The sequence below is a fragment of the Biomphalaria glabrata genome, chromosome 2 (genome assembly GCF_947242115.1).
Source record: "Biomphalaria glabrata chromosome 2, xgBioGlab47.1, whole genome shotgun sequence".
In the NCBI taxonomy this organism is placed as follows: domain Eukaryota; kingdom Metazoa; phylum Mollusca; class Gastropoda; family Planorbidae; genus Biomphalaria; species Biomphalaria glabrata.
In genome coordinates this window covers 17891572-17908684 of record NC_074712.1, presented here as the reverse complement: position 1 = coordinate 17908684, position 17113 = coordinate 17891572, and the positions used below count along the sequence as shown (strand labels likewise).

Here is a 17113-nt window from a genome sequence, read left to right as displayed (position 1 = left end):
ACATTAAGACATAGTTTCGGGCATTATTATTTGTATATATTCTCTCTTTCCCTCTCTCCCTCTCTCTCTCTCTCTCTCTCTCTCTCTCTCTCCTTTTTTACTCTTTTTTTACCTCTCTCTCTCCCTGTCTCTATCTCCCTTCTTCTCTCTCCCTTCATTCCTCTCACTTCCTTTCTTTCTTTCTTTCTCTCTCTCTCTCTCTCTTTTTCCCTCACACTTCACTTCTAAGACTCAGTTTCTGATCATTCTGTACAAATTCTCAAAAATGATAAAATATTCGCTGAACATAAAAAATGTAAGTTTCAAGTTTAAAATATTCCAAATGTTTAAGATATCTCTAATAGAATAGAAAGAAAACATGCTAACAAAGAACACACATTATTGATATATTCCAATGTTTCAGGTAATCTAATAATGATGGGAGCTCTCTGTCTGGTATGGACCTTAAATGGATACGTTTAAAATGAGCTGACAGAATACTGTAAAAACATATCTATATTTCTTGCTCTGGATAAAAGCTTCATTTAAAATGGAAACTAGAATATAGGAATAGATTAAATGTGTTCAATAAAGTCTAGTTAAAAATGTTCACAGTTCATTGTGTGTTAGCTGCTTTCACGCTCAGGACTTCCATTGTGTACGGATTAGAGTAATGTTAGACAAATAAAGAATAAAGTATGTGGCTTTAATGTAAACTAGACGACAAAATGGATTTCCATTTCATCCCATCGGCAACTGATCAACGTGTCAATATTTCTATCAGCATTGGTTCAATAAATACCGCGATAAGCGATTTAAATGTCTGTAACAATCAGATCTTTGTCTGCGATATTAAATGTCGGTGCCACAAAAATATGCATGAAAATCATGCCTCCAGAGGAGCCTTACACCCAGATGACACCGGTTTGGATTGCGTCACTCAATGTCGTCTGCCCATTGCCAGATCTCGAGATTACAATGTCAAGGTTCCTGACTGTCAGTATTTCTGCCTTATGCCAGCGTTGCTTTTTAAACGATCACCTTTCTGCGCTGGTGTAAGCTGTGAAAATCATGAGAGTTATCACCCCATTTGTTCTAAACACTTCCAGCGAACAGTTTTGTTGACTGATGCATGGACTTTTCCCCGTGGCCTTGAACCTTGCATACCACTTCCTGCCTTAGAGAATGACTCCACAACATCGAATTCGACACGCACCATTCGTCGCTTCCTTTTGTTGTCAAGTTGGGCTGTTGACTCGACTTGCAGAATTATCAACCAGACTACCTCATCCCATTCATCGGCAAGCTCTAAAACCTACGCAAAATTCAGCAGTGGTACCGAAGACAGAAACGTTTATGTCTCTAGTGAGAAATCGAAAGTTTCAGATACCAAAAGAAGCACTAGCAGGAGTGTATGCAGGAGTGTATGCAGGCATCATTATCAACCAACGTCACTACTATGCACCTTTCTCTTAGCCATCTTGGCCTTGACCACGACACGCACGAGCTGCCAGCCAATTAGCCTGGCCATCAGCGCCATCTATCCGGAGCTGATGGCTACCAGAGATCTGCATTCCGAACTGTGGAACAACTTCGCCGCGGTGTGGCGCAGCCATATCTCCCTGCGTGACCACTTCACAGTTCACGTGTTTCACAAAGCCATCAAGTTTGACGACCCTCGAGAGATCCTGAACATGTTCTGTAAGGATTTCTTCCCCAACCAGGTGATCACAGTTCTAAACATCAACAACCCCCTGGGAATGACCAGAAGAACGAGCTCCAACCACTACATCAACCAGCTGACTAGGTATCTCGGCATACCTATAATTTCATGGGACACAGAATATACAGGTAGTTCACAGGTAAGCACTTAGGTATAATATCTCTAGTCTCAGATTTTGTTTTTTGACAATACCTCTACTTTAGTCACTCCTTCATGGAGGGTGGGCGAACGCTGATCTCAAAAATGGCTCTAACGATATTCCTAGAAATTTAACAGTTGATGTATATTGCTGAGAAAAGAATTACTAGCTCGTTGTAAAAAATAATTAAATGTAAATTTGGCTAGAGAGTAAATCTAGATCTAGATCCTACATCGGTTTTAAAAGGACTATCGCCTTCTTGAAAGGTTTATCGCGTTCGTAAATTTCCGAATGTAATGTTTTATCGATTCACGAGTTTAATAAACTAATGTTCAGGAAAATGTTGCGCATTGTCTAGATCTAAATGCTTATCATTTGGAATATTAAAAGGTGTACTAGATCTATACATTCACTTCACCAGGAGTCTCTCTCGGGGGGAAGGGAGCAGGGTAAAAAAATGTTTTTAAAACTAACATTCATTAATTTTTAAGAGAAAAACATTCGCTCATTAAGTTGCCTAAAGGAGGTATTGTCTTTTGTTTTTAATGTATGTGTCTCTTGTTGGTTATTCTGTGGAGCTCAACTTTTCAGAGTTCTCTGAGGACTTTTTTACGCGTTTCTTTTTCTGTCGGATACGAACTCCGTCCAACGCATGAAAATTACCATTTTAATAGCGCGAATACCGCAATTATTAGTAATTAGTAGTAATTAGTAGCAAATCCTTGTCCTGTATACATAATTACATATCGATAGTCAAAAGTAGTTTAGGCCCAAACAGTCTTCTGTTTCTCAATGTATTTGAAATGCAATATTTCAAAATTCAGCCTTATTCGGGCATAGAACAAACTGGTTTACCATGATTGTATGTTGACATGCTGCTTGCTCAGATAGTTCTCTTTCAATACCAATGAACGTAAAGTGCTTACCGTCCACCGGGTAAAATGTTTTAATAAATGCAACACTATTTAAAAAAATCGTGCACCTAAATCTAATATCGTCCTGGACACATTTTTACTTCTCAACATACTTATTATTACAAGCGACCCGCGGCGTAGCATACGCCGCTATAACGTGACGGGTGAACACTTCCTGAAAGACACAGTTGTCCAAAAGATAAGATTACTCTGTCGCCGCGAACGTTGTCTGGGGTAACTCTAGTCCAGTGATTCCCAAAGTGGTCTATATAGACCCCCAGGGGTCTACGAAGACTTCCAAGGGGTCTACGAAAGTGAAAAAATAAATTGGGGGTCTATGAGATGTCCACGTGGGTCTACTATAATACATATCATTTAAGCAGGTCGTGACTTTAATTTTTACATTCCATTTATGTAACTCTTTCATACACTAATATATGATTTGACCTCAGTTAAACCTTTAAATGTTTATCCTGCCATTCAAAAAGAAAATTGTTGTATTTAATTTTAATACTTAATTATATTTATAGAGCTTATGTTTAAGAAAAAAAATGTAGACTGTACAGCGTAGACAATTTAAAAACTGAGTTTAATTCCTTCCTTGTCAAACAAGCTGTTACCTAACTGCCCTTTAATTATTATACGAAACCAATTACGCTGGAGGATCATTTGAGACAAAGCCTACCTGACAAAATAGATAAAGATTTGAAAAACTTGCCAACACTCAAAGATAAAGTTCATAATAGACCCACAAAATCTATCTTCAACATCATATAGAGAAAACGGTTTGTGAGCGTCTTACAAGATCTCTTTACTTACAGCAAAATACGGAAAACACTATAGATAAAACATTAATTTTACCAGCCTTTGTAGTTTTAAAAAACTATTTTACACAAATCTACATCTGATATTATTAAAAGAATTTCTATAAGCAACAATACATCAGTGGCAAGAGTTATAAAATTAAAAGCTTCTCATGTAATTCTTTGCAAACAACATAGACCCAGAAAGATAAGATACAGTTTGAGATCAGCGGCGTCATAGGTTCTGACAGGGTGTGGTGTTGTGGACTGCAAACAGCCTAATGGTCGTTGGCTCATTATTTTCCCTCAGAGTTTACCCACATAACCTTTCCCATATTTTGAAGGTACTTCAAGGCAGAAGAGGTTTGAATTCAGTTTTCCATCTACTTGGTGAGTAGCAAGCCAAGGCTAATGACACATTCCTGCTCGAAGCTTACTGGTTTAAGCGCCAGTTACTCGCCTTCCCCCTTCTCCTGTTAGTGACAACAGTTACGCAGACCCAATATTTGAACCGCACGTGAAAGATCAAGAAATAAACAGGAAACTGCTCTTGGCGAAAACTTTGACAATGATATTTAAGGCAAATTAATAAGTATTTAATGTTTGAAGGACTACTTCATACAACAACTAATTCCTATATGAAACATAATATCCGTAGCAACCAAAAATTTTAAAAACTTTTCCAGTGTGTTTGGTGATTCCAGTAATAAATATTAAATGCTATTTTTGTTTGTTAAAATTTGAATTTCATCAATAAAAAAGATAGATGTCTATAAATTTTGATGTAGCTTTAAATGACTTTTTCAATATTCAACTCACTACAGTCAGAAATTGATTTTTTTTTTAAATATTGATGAATTTGCAAAAATGCAGGGGGTCTACCGAAAACCAGAAAACATGGCAAGGGATCTACGAGACAAAAAAGTTTGGGAATCACTGCTAGTCCGACTTACAGAAATAAGAGTTATCTTTCCATGACTTTTTCATCTAGGGATAGAGAGTCGGCATGAATGCGTCGTGTCCCGCATGTTTGGGCGACTTAGACATTTATATATACAGTATATATACAGATTATAATTATGTCGATCTTATTGCTATAATGTTCTTGCTATATGGAACTTAATATCGCATTTCAAAAATTCCAAATATAAATTTGAACATATCTACACCAAAAACTCTGCTCTGTCCTTCACTTCATAGAGTTGTAGCCTTCGGTTTTACATTATAGGTCTGCGTTCATACAATATCGGCCTACTACGGCTCAGTTGACTACATTCATTTAGCAATCAATATTAGACCATGGTTTTGTTTGTCAATTTTATGAAGTCTTGCAATCGAGAAATATGTTTAACTCAGTGATGCCCAATCTAAGATCCGAGGGTCATTTCCAGCACCTGTTAGGATGCTATCCACACCCGCGAAATTTTCGCCCACCAAACATAATGAAACCTCAGAGGCTTGGTTCGCTGGAATCGATCATGTTAAGCAGTGATGCGGATGTTCAAAGTCAATGTTCATCACAGTAATCTGCTCTTAGTTGGCACTTTGAGTTTTAAGATTCCGCTTAGGTTCTTCAAACAATTCAATGCTGGACGAGTGAAAGCAAAAAGATCAATATGGAGAAACGTGGTGGCGATATAATGGGACCAACAGAAAAACGTATGAAAATGAAAAGAGGCAGATTGGGAGACATTTTAAAATAAATAAACGAAATAATAAAAAATCACTACAAAGATCATTACAAAGATCATTACATAGATCACTACATAGATCACTACAAAGATCATTACAAAGATCACTACAAAGATCTGTCCATTAAATAAAACAAAGGCATCAAGCCAAAGAGCTTAGTAATTTGATCCTAAAGGAATGAAAAGAGCACACACACACACACACACACACACACACACACACACACAAAATTATTTATTGAAATGTTTCTTGTTCAATACTTCCGTATTCTGTACTCCGGATACACCAAAAAGTTTGCTCTATAGTTTAGCCTCCATTTATGAAAATCTCCCTATAGAAGGGAGTGGATGTGGCCTCCATGTATGAAAATCTCCCTATAGAAGGGAGTGGATGTGGCCTCCATGTATGAAAATCTCCCTATAGAAGGGAGTGGATGTGGCCTCCATGTATGAAAATCTCCCTATAGAAGGGAGTGGATGTGGCCTCCATGTATGAAAATCTCCCTATAGAAGGGAGTGGATGTGGCCTCCATGTATGAAAATCTCCCTATAGAAGGGAGTGGATGTGGCCTCCATGTATGAAAATCTCCCTATAGAAGGGAGTGGATGTGGCCTCCATGTATGAAAATCTCCCTATAGAAGGGAGTGGATATGGCCCCCAATGTATGAAAATCTCCCTATAGAAGGGAGTGGATGTGGCCTCCATGTATGAAAATCTCCCTATAGAAGGGAGTGGATGTGGCCTCCATGTATGAAAATCTCCCTATAGAAGGGAGTGGATGTGGCCTACATGTATGAAAATCTCCCTATAGAAGGGAGTGGATGTGGCCTCCATGTATGAAAATCTCAATATAGAAGGGAGTGGATGTGGCCTCCATGTATGAAAATCTCCCTATAGAAGGGAGTGGATGTGGCCTCCATGTATGAAAATCTCCCTATAGAAGGGAGTGGATGTGGCCTCCATGTATGAAAATCTCCCTATAGAAGGGAGTGGATGTGGCCTCCATGTATGAAAATCTCAATATAGAAGGGAGTGGATGTGGCCTCCATGTTGAGACAAGAAAAGTTGGACAACAAATTGTTTACTTGTTTTTTTTTCTCTTATTTCAGGCATCTCAGTTGCATCGTACCATCCAGCTAGCCCCCACCATAGAGCATCAGGCATCCGCCATGGTCAGCATGCTGGAGAGATACAACTGGACTGCTTTTACTATCGTGACTTGCCCTGTGATAGGCAGCACGCAGTTCGTCACGGCCCTCGAGTTGATGGTCGAGGAGAGTCAGAAGAGAGCAGTGACAGCGCCCGCATCGGCAAGGAAAGAAAGGTAGGCCAACGACTAGGTGCAGAGGCGTGGTGAGTGATGTGGGCGTGTTAGCGGAGGAAAGTTGGTGGAGTGATTTGTATGCTCACTTCGAGACGGAAAGACAAGCAATTTATCCGCTGTATGCATCCTGTCCATGTGGTTGGAGAGTATGTGCACGTGTGGTTGGAGAGTGTGTTTGTGTGGTTGGAGAATATGTGCCTGTGTGATTGGAGAGTTTGTATTTGTGTGGTTTGAGAGTGTGTGGTTGGAGAGTGTGTGTTTGTGTGGTTTGAGATTGTGTGTTTGTGTGGTTGGAGAGTGTGTGTTTGTGTGGTTAGAGTGTGTATTTGAGTGGTTGAAAATGTTGGTTTGTGTGGTTGGAATGCGTTTAAGGTGATTTAAAGAAACAAAAAACAAAGACTACAAAAAGTCTTTGACTCGTTCATCGTATTTCCTATTGCAGACAGTTTGTATAAAATTGGATTTTCAACAGTTTTTCTAGTTTTTGAGACAGACTAACGGACAGACAGAACACACGGACTTAGAGCTGTTCTTTTTCCTACTTTTTTGAGATATAAAATTGATAAACGCAAGGACGGCCAGAGTGACAGACAGACCACTTAAAACCAATAGCGCATTTGATGCCGCCCCTGTTTATGAAGCAGGATTATTGACTGCGTATGTGTTGAGACTGTTAATGTTTGAAATGGCAATGGTTATAACGTCTTACAACTCTGACCATGAATTGTGGTTTATGAAATATGTCAATATACTGTGAAGACATTGCCAATCTACTTGGCTGCCTGGTCATGTGATATGCGCTTTGGACTGTAATCTTTATGGTCACGGATGCAAATCCTTCCCGTCGCCATGGATTGCTAGGTGGAAATAATCTTCAAAACAAACACACGTGTAAAACAAACACACATGTCAAACAAACACACATGTCAAACAAACACACATGTAAAACAAACACACATGTCAAACAAACACACATGTCAAACAAACACACATGTCAAACAAACACACATGTCAAACAAACAAACATGTTAAACAAACACACATGTCAAACAAACACACATGTCAAACAAACACACGTGTAAATGCGCCTCTTGATTACACTTAAACACAAAAGATCTCTACAAAAAGGGAAGGGACATAACTAGCACAAAATACAAACAAGAAATTAAAAAAACCTGATGTCCTTATCTCACACAACTTTTTTTTTTTCATTTCAGTTTGGAAATTATCTCCCATATTCATCTGAAAGACGTTAAAGACATATCGATTCAATTGTCCAAGATCAAAGGTTCAGACAGCAGAGTTTTCTTAATGCACTGTACCAGGTTTGGTCATTTTGATTTTAGGGGGGGATTGACATGGGGGAGGGGGATTACAAATGTTTTGAAAAAGGGGGTGGGAGCTGATAGAGCGTGAGCTTGTGTGTGTCTGGGGGGAGGGGTAGAGGAGATTTTCACAATGGTTCCACGACAATTCGTTCACCCGACATTTCGTTCACCCAACAATTCGTTCACCCGACATATTGCTCACCGACAACTTGTTCACCGACAACTTGTTCACCGACAGTTGGTTCACTGACAAATTGTTCACAGACAAATCGTTCACTGGATAGCAACATATTGTTAATATTTTATATTCTTGTCGCGTGTTTAATTTGTTTACATTAAAACTTTTGTAGCTATTGTTTCCAAAAAAAAAATATTATTCATGTTAATTTTTTTTTGTTAATTCTTTGTTCATTCTTTACTTATAGTGAACAATGTCAAATAGGTCTATTAAGTTAGGTACAAAAAAGTTATATATATATTTAAAATACTCAAAGATAACAATTTAATACAAAAACTTTCACCAATGCTTTGCAAACACGAAGATGAATGTAAAAAAACAATGACTTGTCCATGAACCATTTCTCCTTTTATAAGTAATGGTTCCCTGTCCGATAAAGTTATAATGACAGTAGAGCCGCCATTCTGTCTAGCACTCAGCTAGGTGTTAACTAGAGTATCCAGTTGAATGGGTAGATAAAAAAAAAGGGGAGGTATAGGTAGAGGAAGAGTGTTGACAATAACGGCAGGATGGAACAGGTCTGTCAATGAAACATCTGGACCGCTATGAAGAAGATAAGCCAATGTGGGTGGGGCAAATAAGACTACTTGACGGTTGAGTGTAAAAGAAGACCTACATTTTTATCACATTCTGTCCTCATTGACAAAGAATTAACCCCCCAAAAAAGAATAAAGAAACTCAGATTAGGCCCGATCTCAAGCAATCCAATTTTTGTTGAAAAAATAGCTACAAGTTTTAATGTAAACAAATGAAACAATATGTTGCTATCCATTGAACAATATGTTGCTATCCATTGAACAATATGTTGCTATCCAGTGAACAATATGTTGCTATCCATTGAACAATATGTTGCTATCCAGTGAACAATATGTTGCTATCCAGTGAACAATATGTTGCTATCCAGTGAACAATATGTTGCTATCCAGTGAACAATATGTTGCTATCCAGTGAACAATATGTTGCTATCCAGTGAACAAAATGTTGCTATCCAGTGAACAATATGTTGCTATCCAGTGAACAATATGTTGCTATCCAGTGAACAATATGTTGCTCTCCAGTGAACAATATGTTGCTATCCAGTGAACAATATGTTAGTGAACGATTTGTGGTGAACCAACTGTCGGTGAACAAGTTGTCTGTGAGCAAGCTGTCGGTGAACGAATTGTCGGGTGAACGAATTGTCGGGTGAACGAAATGTCAGTGCACGAATTGTCGTGTCCCCTGTCACAAGATGGTGTACTAATTTATCCATGTCCTTGCAGCACCATGACCTTTGACGTCATAGCCGTGGCCAGGAACTTGAGTCTAGCAGATAAAGATTACGTCTGGATATTGAGTCGATCAGCCATTCCGAACGTCAGGCAAAGTACCAAACTGCCCATAGGACTTATGGGTAGGAACTAGCACGCCAGATTTTTTTTTTTTTAAGTTCAACTTGCTTTGATTATTTCCTTTATTCTTTTTTTTTCCTTTCAACTCTCTCCCTCTTTCTTTCTCTCTCTCTTAATCTATCTATCTATCTATATCTATCTATCTATCTATCTATCTATCTATCTATCTATCTATCTATCTATCTATCTATCTATTTATCTATATATATGTGTATCTAAATAAAGAAACCTTTTGTTTTTAATTAGTTTTGTCTCTATTTCTTTCTTCTTATCTGTTCTTCTTTGTTTGTTTTTTCTTTCTTTGTTTGTTACTTTTCTTCCTTTTTCCTCTTTTATTTGTTTATCTATTCTTCCTTTTATCTTTCTTTGACTATAAATAGATATAAAAATATTATGTGTATGAAAAGACTACTTCTGAGATTAGCAGATATTCTGTAATGGACTAATAATTTATATGGTGAGTTTTATGGAGTGTATGTGAGTGTTTATGATGTAAGCATGTGAAATGGAGAGCGGATGGTTAGGGTTGTCTAGGCTGAAGAGTTTGGGTTAGGGTGTGGTTTTGCGTAATTAAAGTGAAGAAAGACTTAGATGAAAATGGAAGAAAGGGGAGACCAACAAGAGACGTCTGACAGAAATATCTATCTGTAGTGAGTTAGATTTAGATTGTGCTTTGATTATCATTGCATTTATATTTCTACACATTTCTACTTTCATGTTGAATCTATATAAATGTATACATACAAATTTTATTTTAAAAGATGTTTGTTTGTGTTTTATTTCAAGTTCTACTTTTAGAATTTAATACGCCTGCACCGGTTTAGTTGGTGGCGCGGTGGCTGAGTGGTAAAGCGCTTGGCTTCCGAACCGGAGGTTCCCGGGTTCGAATACTGGTGAAGAAATGGGATTTCAATTCCTGTATTTTTAGGGCGCCTCTGGGCTGATCCAGTTCTAATACGTACCTGACATTAATTTGGAAAAAAGTTAAGGTAATTGGTCGTTATGTTGGCCCCGACACCCTAGTTAGCTGTGGGCCATAGAAACAGGTGACCTTTACATCGTCTGCCTTATAGACTGCATGGTCTGGTAGGGGAACTTTAAATTATTTACACCGGTTTAGTTGAACCAGCTGTTAGGAACAACAAACCAATGACCGAAGCAGTGGACAGCGAGCACTTGGTGGATTGAATGGGCATTGCTAAGCGTTTCTCAACATAGTCTTCTCTAAATACCCCTTCAGTAAAAAATATACACATAAATTAAATTCGATCAACAGTTATGTGGAGTATCTCGTCCGCACCCCGAAGGGAGTTTGTCAACCATATTTGTGTTATTATGGCTAGATTGCAATTTAATTTTTCTTTCCCTTATAGGTCAAGTTTAGGTATTTAAGTTGCCCTTTTTTGGTGGGGGAGGTATCCCAATTAAGGTTAGACCCGTTCTATGAAGAAGATTTAGGCTAGACCCGTTCTATGAAGAGAATTTAGGCTAAACCCGTTCTATAAAGAAGATTTAGGCTAGACCCGTTCTATGAAGAGAATTTAGGTTAGACCCGTTCTATGAAGAAGATTTAGGCTAGACCCGTTCTATGAAGAAGATTTAGGCTAGACCCGTTCTATGAAGAGAATTTAGGCTAGACACGTTCTATGAAGAAGATTTAGGCTAGACCCGTTCTATGAAGAGAATTTAGGCTAGACCCGTTCTATAAAGAGAATTTAGGCTTGACCCGTTGTATAAGGAAGATTTAGGCTAGACCCGTTCTATGAAGAAGATTTAGGCTAGACCCGTTCTATGAAGAAGATTTAGGCTAGACCCGTTCTATGAAGAAGATTTAGGCTAGAGACCCGTTCTATGAAGAAGATTTAGGCTAGACCCGTTCTATGAAGAAGATTTAGGCTAGACCCGTTCTATGAAGAAGATTTAGGCTATACGCGTTCTATGAAGAAGATTTAGGCTAGACCCGTTCTATGAAGAAAATTTAGGCTAGACCCGTTCTATGAAGAAGATTTAAGCTAGACCCGTTCTATGAAGAAGATTAAGGCTAGACCCGTTCTATGAAGAAGATTTAGGCTAGACCCGTTCTATGAAGAAGATTTAGGCTAGACCCGTTCTATGAAGAGGACCCGACTCCTTGTCTTTTATCCCGTGCTATACGTAAGAGCCGATGACAACATGGTAGCATGGTGGGAAGAAGAGAGATCGGTGGAGGGGGTCTCAAACTGTCAGAACCAAACAAAACGACGAGCAGAACATAGTTTCAATGAATGTATCAGTTTCTGATGTCCTATTTCTTATATATGTCTTGTACATTCTGAATAATGTCATAATGCTGAACAATACTTGGCCAAAATAAAACTCGAAATCTGTTTGATTGCTGTTGTTTTTTCAGGGATAACTTTCGACTATGACAAACAGGCAATCAAGCAGGCCTTGCGGTGGGGCATGAAGGTCTTTCTCTACACACTTTTAGAACTCAGCAAAAAACCTGGCCTACTGACCAACATCACACTGCAGCCAAAGTTTTCATGCGATGCAGAACAACTTCCGGTGTGGCAAGATGGTGAAATTTTGTACAGGTTCATTGTTCTAAATATTATTTGATAGATTCATCTTTCGTTTTTAAACAAGATCTAGATATTATTAAGAAAATCTTTCTACACACAATGCAATATCAATGGAAGAGTCTTTTTCTAATAACTACTCTCATCACCTGATCAGCGTGACATGCTGAGGTAGTTGGCAGAAATATAATAAATATTTGGTGTTCAGAAGATTTTTTTTTGGTATCATTGAGACTTGATGGCTAGCATCACGCCATGAAATAATAAGGTCATGATGACACTGGAAGCAGGACTTCCCAAATGAGAATCGTCTACAATTAAGTTCTTAATCCACATGCAGTTCACTATATTCTCTGTGAGACTAAGGCATCTTCTTCTCTTGTATTAAATATAAAAATTAGATAATGCAGAGAAGAAACACAATTATTACATAATCTTCAAAATCCGCCCAGCAGACTGAATGAATTGAAAGGCGACAAAGGATTAACTAGTGTGAGTTTCAAATAGCAACACAAATCTAGAGACATTGAACATGATTGGTCACGAGTGGAATAGACACAGAATGGGAGCACTTCGGTTAATATCTTGCTCCCTTCAAATGGTTGATTTAAAAAGTAGGAATAATAGAGATGGTGCTAACGAGCATTTTGCATTTGAAATCATTTTTTACAAGTGTGTGTTTTGTGTATGAGTGTTTTAAAATGAGCAAGCTTGCAGTATTTGTTTATACTTTAGATATTTCTAATTACTTTAGCAGCACTAGATTGGTAAAGTAGTCATCTAAAATGTAATATTAACATAACATCAACATATTAAAAACACAGTAACAATGCAATATTGATGCAGAATCAAAACTAAATCATGATAATGACCATATAATAGTGTTACAATGACAATACGAAATCAAAACAAAGTAAATTTAATATTGAATATCAATAAATAAAAAAAGGGTCTTAATTAGTAAAACACACCAAAAATAAATTATGAGACTTAAATACGATTTCTACTGGCCTCCCTAAATAATGTGACATATAATGAACATATTACATAAATATAAATCTTATAACTTACAGTGTATAACACTTCGTAATATTTTTGGTATATATATATAGTGTAGAAAATGATAAAATTGTAATTTTAATTTTAAAAATGATGACATATAACAAAGTAGACACTGAAAATATCATTACATGAAATATAAAACTACAACATAAAATATAAAACGGCAATATGAAATCAACAAGGTTACAAAGACAGTTTGTGTGAAAACACAAACTCAAAATCGACCCCCGAAGTGGTCCACCCAGGCAGGAAAAAAGGTAGGTTTCAATATTTTCAGAAAGAACATCAGAATGAAATTCTATCAAAGACAAATGACAGAGAAAAATGGAGAAAAAGGGTTGACAGATCTTGTATGGTGCCCCAGCGGTCAAGCAGACCAAAGGATAGGTGAATGTGAAGTTAGATGTGAACCTGGCCTAAGTAATTTCTTATAATGAATATCTAATTGATCTAATTATTTTGTAAAGGGTTAATCTCTTATTCAAATCCTCAAGAAAAAAACATTTCCGTAAAAAAAAGAAATTCCACTTGGTTGAGTGTTCTATATTCATTGTACATGCCTGCAGTTCATGCAATAATATGAAAAACTACTTATTAATTGTTGTTTTAAATTCTGTCCAACTTATCTGCATAAAAATATTTTTTTTCTCTTCAAAAAATAGTTAACATTTGTTTGTGTCAATGTAGTAGTTAGTATGACAGAACTTACTTAGCAATACAAATGTAAAAAAAAAATTACAAAAAATCTAAAACCGTTTGCGTAAATGTGTTAAAAATATGGTGAAATGTAGTTTCCCCTACTAAAAAGCCGCCCGTGTTTGTTACTATTAATAGTAAATAGTTGTAAAATTGGTGTATTTTTCAGAAAAATCTGCTTGCATAGATAATTTTTATAATGAGATGGTTCACTTTCGGAAAAGAAAAAAGTAACCGTTGCATCAGAAATTTAAATGATCTAAAATATCATGATGTCTGATTTTCATTTTCTCTTCTAGTTTCTGAGATCTAAACGGGACGGACAGACGGACAGACAGACCACACAAAACTAATAGCGTCTTTTCCCCTTTCGGGGGCCGCTAAAAAGAGACATGAAATAAAAAATTTCAACATGAAATTCAAAATTATAACATGTTAAAAAAAAGAAAAACATTATATATAAAATTATGAAATAGATCTATCTATAAATCTAATAAAAACATGCAGAATGATTATGACCTTCCTTATTTCCCTCCCCCAGACACATGCTAAATGTGTCCATACCAGGAGAAACACATCTGAAGTTCAATCAGAATGGAACTCTGAAACAGACAGACCTGATCATCTGGAACTTGCAGTGGTTGGGTGGCAGTAAAAACACCACAGAATGGAAAGAGGTAGAACTAGAGCTTTCTTCTTTGATCTTCTCAGAAACCTTTTAAAATTGTGTTTGTGTTCATATTGTATTTGTTTCACGAATAAGCTTGAAAACTAGATCTAGTAATATCTTATTTCATGATTGTTGTAGAAATTATTCTTAAAATTATTATTAATAAAATTTTAATTTAAATCTGTTATATTATTTATCAGTAATTGACATTTATTAACTGAACATAGTACCTAGGTATTTAAAAACAAGCTTATTTAATAAGGTGCATCATGTAATAAAGTTCCTTATTCAGACCTTGTGATCTATGGGGCAGATGATGTGAAGGTCATTTGTTTCAATGGCCCACAGTTAACGATGGTGTCATATGTCCAGCACAACGACCAACTGCCTTTACTTTGGGCTAACTAATATCTGGTACCAATTAGAGGCGCCCTAAAGGTCCCGAAAGTAAAAATCTCAGCCTACACCAGGATTCGAGCCTTGGACCGCCGGTTCGGAAGTCAAACGCTTTACAGCTCAGCCGCCGCGCCTTCGGTGCATCACGTACCCCCTTCAAACATTTCCAGTACCCCTGGGGATACATGCACCCCCCCCCCACACACACACACTTTGAGAACCACTCATCTAGAGCATTGAGTCCAAAGAAAAAATGCCGAACAGCTAATAAAATAGAACATATTAGAGACAGTTTAAAGTTTGACAATGTGAACACCAAGAGTGGACAATATCATGACGGCAATCAAAGGACCATTTTTTTTTTTGCTCTACAGGTTGGTCGATGGACAGTAAACGGTTTAAAGATGTCGGAGATCACGTGGCCAGGCGGGGGCTCCACTCCTCCATCGGGGAAACCTAAGAGGGCGTTCCTCCGTATTGCCACGCTGTACGAAGAGCCGTACGTCATTTACCGGCAGCCGGAAGAAGAAGGGAAATGTGATGACAAGTCACTGCCATGTCACATCTACCAGAGGAATGAGAAGAAAGTCTTGTTAGTAGAGACACTTTTTTTTGTGTGACAGTCACGTGGTTAAATCATAGTCATCACGATGTCATGACCCTTCCAAATAACTTATGCCTGATGCCTCTCTCTCTCTCTCTCTGTCTCTCTTCCCCCTCTCTCTCCCTCTCTTTCTCCCCCTCTCTCCCCCATTTATCAACACCAAAAAGCTAATTATTAATAAGTACCATTTATAATAATCTCCAATAAATAAACTATTATAATAATACGTTAAACTATTCGGTAATGGTTCATGAGTCAGGCAATACATTATATTACATAGACATCTGTTGTATTGCTAGACACGACCTCTCTGTGATCAATGAACACCTCTCTGTGATCAATGAACACCTCTCTGTGATCAATGAACACCTCTCTGTGATCAATGACCACCTCTCTGTGATCAATGAACACCTCTCTGTGATCAATGAACACCTCTCTGTGATCAATGAACACCTCTCTGTGATCAATGACCACCTCTCTGTGATCAATGAACACCTCTCTGTGATCAATCTCTCTGTGATCAATGAACACCTCTCTGTGATCAATGAACACCTCTCTGTGATCAATGAACACCAACAGAACTATTCAACACGATTCATCACAATACTGAAAGCAAACACACACACACATTTTGTATGACTGATTGCCTGAGTATAATTGAGGAACATCAATACTTTTGATTTCAGTCACTACACACTTAGTACACAGTAACCTAGAGACAATGAACTGCATGATACATTTAGATCTTCAAACAATCTTCACAAAGGTTCAATATTAGATGAAGAAAAAAAAACATAGTTTTAAAATCTAATGTTAATTATAATTTAAAAAAAAACATTAAAAGCAACACGTGAGTAACTAAGGAAGCAAAAACAATGGCTCAACATTTACACAACATACGATTTGATACACAACATTGCAATATTATCTCCATTTCCAAGGGGAATAATCCAAACTCATGACAACATACACTTGAATACTATACAGTGACTATACACCAAGTTAACATTGATGTGACTAAAATTGTTTTATATGTCAAATTATGAAATATTTTGTATAATGTATTCTCTGTAAACTATGTAACGAAACAATCTAATGTATTCTGTGTAGACTAAGTAACGAAACAATCTAATGTATTCTTTGTAGACTAAGTAACGAAACAATCTAATGTATTCTGTGTAGACTAAGTAACGAAACAATCTTCAAATGTTGCTCTGGATTAAGTATGGACCTACTGAAGATATTCAGCGAACAACTCAACTTTGACTTTGAAATCAAGGAAGTTTATGATGGTCAGTGGGGATTATTGGTCAATAAGGTCAGTGACATTATCTAAATTTACACATTTACTCACTTTGCCAGTGGTTCTCATACCTTTTTCTCAAGTCACGACACCGTGTTATAAAATGGTGAACTGAACTGAGCTGACCCCAAGAAGGATTATTTCTGTGTAAATGTAACTTTTCTGAACGACTCTGTTCTTATCTTATCTGACACGTAAGAGGTTAATATTTAATATAGAGTTAGTTGTCTGCCCTTTCATATGGCGTTTGATTTAAGAAAAGAAACTAATAGTCACGAGTGCATCCTGTC

The 17113-nt window shown here is 37.2% G+C and overlaps 1 protein-coding gene across 2 annotated transcripts in view; it reads left to right on the top strand.

The window, feature by feature from the left end:
• The window catches only part of LOC106072555 (glutamate receptor ionotropic, NMDA 2B-like), a 196244-nt gene that overhangs the window by 153527 nt on the left and 25604 nt on the right, over positions 1–17113 (top strand). For both annotated transcript variants that reach the window (XM_056019524.1, XM_056019522.1), the window contains exons 3-10: positions 404–1841; positions 6360–6574; positions 7792–7899; positions 9403–9533; positions 11921–12107; positions 14392–14527; positions 15291–15508; positions 16703–16838. In XM_056019524.1, coding sequence (XP_055875499.1) covers positions 708–1841; positions 6360–6574; positions 7792–7899; positions 9403–9533; positions 11921–12107; positions 14392–14527; positions 15291–15508; positions 16703–16838 — 2265 coding nt within the window. In that variant the 5' untranslated portion in view covers positions 404–707. The remainder of the gene's footprint in view (positions 1–403; positions 1842–6359; positions 6575–7791; positions 7900–9402; positions 9534–11920; positions 12108–14391; positions 14528–15290; positions 15509–16702; positions 16839–17113) is intronic.